The sequence below is a fragment of the Egretta garzetta genome, unplaced genomic scaffold (genome assembly GCF_000687185.1).
Source record: "Egretta garzetta isolate BGI_Z169 unplaced genomic scaffold, ASM68718v1 scaffold344, whole genome shotgun sequence".
Taxonomy (NCBI): domain Eukaryota; kingdom Metazoa; phylum Chordata; class Aves; order Pelecaniformes; family Ardeidae; genus Egretta; species Egretta garzetta.
The window spans coordinates 112,488-116,837 of record NW_009259315.1 but is presented as its reverse complement, the minus strand read 5'-3'; the positions used below and the strand labels follow the sequence as shown (position 1 = coordinate 116,837).

General features: G+C 57.7%; 1 protein-coding gene across 1 annotated transcript in view; it reads left to right on the top strand.

Moving 5' to 3' along the window:
* Positions 1-4,350, top strand: part of WHRN (whirlin) — a 23,408-nt gene that overhangs the window by 4,329 nt on the left and 14,729 nt on the right. The window contains exons 4-5 of the mRNA XM_035892029.1: positions 1,641-1,853; positions 2,296-2,508. Coding sequence (XP_035747922.1) covers positions 1,641-1,853; positions 2,296-2,508 — 426 coding nt within the window. The remainder of the gene's footprint in view (positions 1-1,640; positions 1,854-2,295; positions 2,509-4,350) is intronic.

Genomic DNA, 4,350 nt, shown 5'->3' with positions numbered 1-4,350 from the left:
CATGTGAATGGCTGGTGGCCTGATGCGCGTTGGCAGCCTGTCCATGGGAGCACCCCCGGTGCTCGGGTGTGCGGCCCCCATATCTGGTGCTTCAAAGATGGCATCTCTGGCCCGTAAGGTGGGTCAAGGCTAGACAACATGCTGCTGCCCCTTCCCAGTTCTCTCGGGCCAGCTTTCAGCTTGTAGGCACAGGGGGGAGAGTACAGAACAGATCTCGTGCCAGGCCTGCGGTGATGGGCACACAGCGCTCGGTGCTAACTGATCTTCTCCCTCCTCGCAGGACAGCGGGCAATCATGCTGCGGAGGCGACAGCCAGGGTAAGAGATAGCAGACCTTCCCAACGCCTTGTGAAAAAGTCGCCATCGTTGTCTCCTGTTTTCCATGGGAGGGAGGGCTTTGTGCTCCTGGTTGTAAAGGGGCGGTTGGTTTTATGAGGACTGGTGGGCTTTAACTGGCTCTAGCCTTTCTCCTGCCCATCTCACTTTGCCAGCGGTGTTTCTACAAACAGTGCGGCTGGTGGGTCTGTTCTGCAGCACGTCTGGTGCCTCCTGGCCTGGGAAGGATCACATTGACAGGCAAGGGGCAAGGACCACGCACGGGCAAGGGCCGTGGGGACCCCCTCCGCCCTGCAGAGGTGACCATCATGCTTTCCGCACCGTGGCTGCCTCTGGGCCCTGACAGCTCCTGGGACCTTGCCCAGCCTGAAGCAGGGCTGAGCCAGCCCTCCCCAGCACAGCAGCCTGAGGCAGGGCTGCAGCAGCCAGGACTCACCCAGTGCTGTGGCTGCATCTCTTCCTGTCACTGCTTTGCAAAGCGTGTTTCTTTTAAATGGAAATGAAGCAGCAAGGTTTCACTGGTGGCTCTCGCTGATAACGACTTTGAGCTGTTTGCTGGCAAAAGAGTGTTCCCCAGCCTCAGCTCCTTTCAGTGTCCCTGGGATAGTTGGGATCTTGTCTGGCTCCGTATCCCCACGCTGACTGTGCCAGCACTGCCAGGGAGGGGAACAGCAAGGGCCTCCTCTTAGAAATCCTTCTCAAAGAAAAAAACCTTTCCTCTGCAGCCAGATGTGTCTCTCCCTGGGACTTCTTTGGTTGCCAGTGGCTCTTTCTTCACCAGGGTCTGCTCCAAGCTTGCAGTGCAGGCAAATGTGCTTTTTCCACAAGATGGGAAGTTTGCCTGTCTTCCGTGGCCCCAGTTCTCCCCGCTCTGCCGGGAAGGAGTACAGCCTGCTGTTAGATCAATAGCCGGGCAAGGGGCAGCGTCCACGCTCACCGCAGAGCTGGGACGCGGTTTTGTTTATTCAAACGGTGCTGCATAAATCCATGGCTCTGGAGTTACACGGAGAAGCAGCGACACTGAGCGAGCGGCCGTGCTGGTGATCCGCTGGGGGAAACCACCTCCACTCATTCCCAGTATCCCCCTTCCAGTCCCGCTTCCCAGCTTCACCACAGGCAGTTGGATGAGAGCCGTGGTCTGAAACACGGGCAGCTTGGGCTGGTAGGCAGAGCCCAGAGCACGGGGGCAGTTCTGGGTCCTGCCCATGCTGCCCCACTGTCTCAGTAGAGAGACAACTGCCCGCCTTTCGGCAGCTGGTTCCTTGGCATCCCAGGCCAAAGCCTACCTCCTGTCTTCTTCCACAGCCTGTGTTTTACCGGGGCCTGGCCGGCTCCCAAGTAACGCTGAGCAGTATGGTGAACCAGACCCGAGTCATGCTGGAGGAACAGGCACGGCACCTGCTGAATGAACAGGAGCGGGCGACCATGGGCTACTACCTCGATGAGTATAAGGAGGGCCACATCTCCGTGGATGCTCTGGTCATGGCACTCTTCGAGCTACTCAACACACATGCGAAGGTGAGGCCCACACCAAGATCAGGGACGGTTTCTTGCAGCCGAATGGAGCAGAGCCATCGTCACAGTGTGGCTTGGTGCCTCCAAGGTTGAGCCATCATCAGTGTGGCTTGGTGCCTCCAAGGTTGAGCCATCGTCACAGTGCGGCTTGGTGCCTCCAAGGTTGAGCCATCGTCAGTGTGGCTCAGTGCTTCCAAGGTTATCTGCTCAGGATTGAGGGTGAGAGCATGAAGGCAAAATCTAGATATAGGACATTATGGGGGATACAGGCTGGTGTTCAGTGGCAGAGGAGCTTCTGGTAAAGTTTAGGACTGATCCTCCTCATGCGTTAACTGCCAGTACATCTCATTACACTGTTGAACAGTGTGGGAGGATGGGTCTTGCACCTACCCAGGAATATGGTCGTGCCCCAACCTCTCTTTGGTTGTCTGTCTGCCTGGCCCAGTTCTCACTGCTTTCAGAGGTGCGGGGTGTGATCTCCCCGCAAGACCTCGACCGCTTCGACAACCTGGTGCTGAAGAGAGAGATTGAGTCCATGAAGGCTCGACAGCCCTCGGGGCCCAGCATCGGCACCGACTCCTACTCTATGATTTCCTACAGCGACACCGTCTCTTCCTCCAGCAGCCACTTCACTGCCACGACCGTCAGCTCAGCCCGGGTAAGTCCCTCCTGGCTGTTCCTTCTTCTTTCAATGCCTGCTCCTGGCAGCCCTACAACAAGCTCACTTCCCTGGAGTGCTGTAAAGGCATTTCACCCCGCAGGAAGCCCTGTTCAGTCTGCATCCCCAATGGATTCCCCCAAAGCTTTGTTTTTTTCTTTGCAGACTGGATGCAATAGCATGATTTGTAGGTGCAGTAAGGTGATGCTGTGGCACATACTTGATATCTCTGTGCCCCTGAGACCGAGACGCCACTATTCCCTGCATGGGGTCTGGGCCTGGTGCTCAGTGTCACTTTGTCCCCAGCGAGGGAGGAGGTCTGGTTCCCTCCCAGGACCTCCACTGTGCCTCCACGCACAAGTCTCAGCGACTTGTCGCTGCCACACCATGCCTGCCGCTATTCACCAGCTCTGGCTGGTGCTTTTAAATCACCTCCCTAAAGACGCTGGCTGCCTGCTCCCCATCCCAGTGGGGACCGCAGCGGCCAGGCCAGCTGCACCCTGTCCCAGCCCCTGCCCACTCTCCAGCATTTAGCGGCAGCGCTCCCACGTCTCTCTGCCAGGCCTTCATTGCATGCACCATCTAATTAAGTTATCGTAATCACATCAGAGTGTGCAGGCACACAGCCCCGAAATTAATTTCCTAGCTGTAAAATGCCTTTCATCATAAACACATTAGCAACCTTGGAAATTAAAACCTTCATGAAAAGAACGGGTGACAATGGGCTTTCTGCTCGCTCCACAGCAAGCAAAGCAGCCCACGGCCGGGCCGAGTGGGATTGTGCTGCAGAGGGCCCCGGCAGCCCAGTCGGCAGGGGAGGGAGGTGGGGGACTTCCCTGGGGCTGTGCCTGCCTCTGCCACTTTGGTCCTGCCTACGCAGTTTGACCCAGCCTCCCGAGAGGCCTCGGAGAGTTTCAGAGTGTCAGAGCTGTGCTTGTGTCCCGTTGACTTCACAAATACCCATAGGAAAGCCATCTGCTCTGCTCAGGATGGCTTACAGCGAGATCCTTGCTGGATCAGGGTAAACAAAGCGAGTTTTGTGCTGCTCTCCGAAGGCCTGCTGGGATCTGCCAGGGATCGTGACACCCTGTTCCTGTGCCATCCCCACACCTGGGGCTGTGCCGCTTGCGTTGGGTGCACCATGCATAGGGAAGGGTGGGCACCGTCTGGTAGGTCCTGGTTTAAGAGCTTCCTTCCAGAATGCGTGTCCCTCGGTCACACTGCAGGTCCTCCCTGGCGGCGTGGCACCTCCTCCCACGGGCGTGAGAACGCACCCCCCTCTGCACGCTGCCTCGGGTCAGGGGGGACACTGACACTCGGGGTGTTTACCACCGCTGCTTGCTAAAATAACTGCCAAGCAAAGAGCACCGGCTCGTGGCGGATGGGTGCTTATCTTGGCAGGAGAGACAAGAGGCGCAGAGCTCCCAAACTGTTTCCTCCGCCCTGCCCTGCCCTAAGCCCCCGCTGCTGTCACCTCTCACAGGAGGGGTTCCTTTCAGCCTTCGCATTCAGCACCGGGTGCAGCTGGATGTGGATTCTGCAGGGTGGGTTTTGAGGGAGGAGGGATGCGTTGTGCTGGGATTTGCTTGTCTCGCTCATTTGTTCTGCATCCTCCCTGATGTTATGTTTTTGCTTTTATGCTTGTTTTAATCTGCTTTTTCCCCTCGCATGTCCCCAGGAGCGGCTCTTGTGGCTAATAGACCTGATGGAGGTAGGGGCTGTCAGCGAGACGGGGAGCTCGAGTGCTGCGGTTGCCATAGTAGACGGGTTGAGAGTGCGTGCGAACGCGCATCGGGTGGGAGGCAGGGTACAGGATGGCCCGGGGCCCGCGCGCAGCAGCAG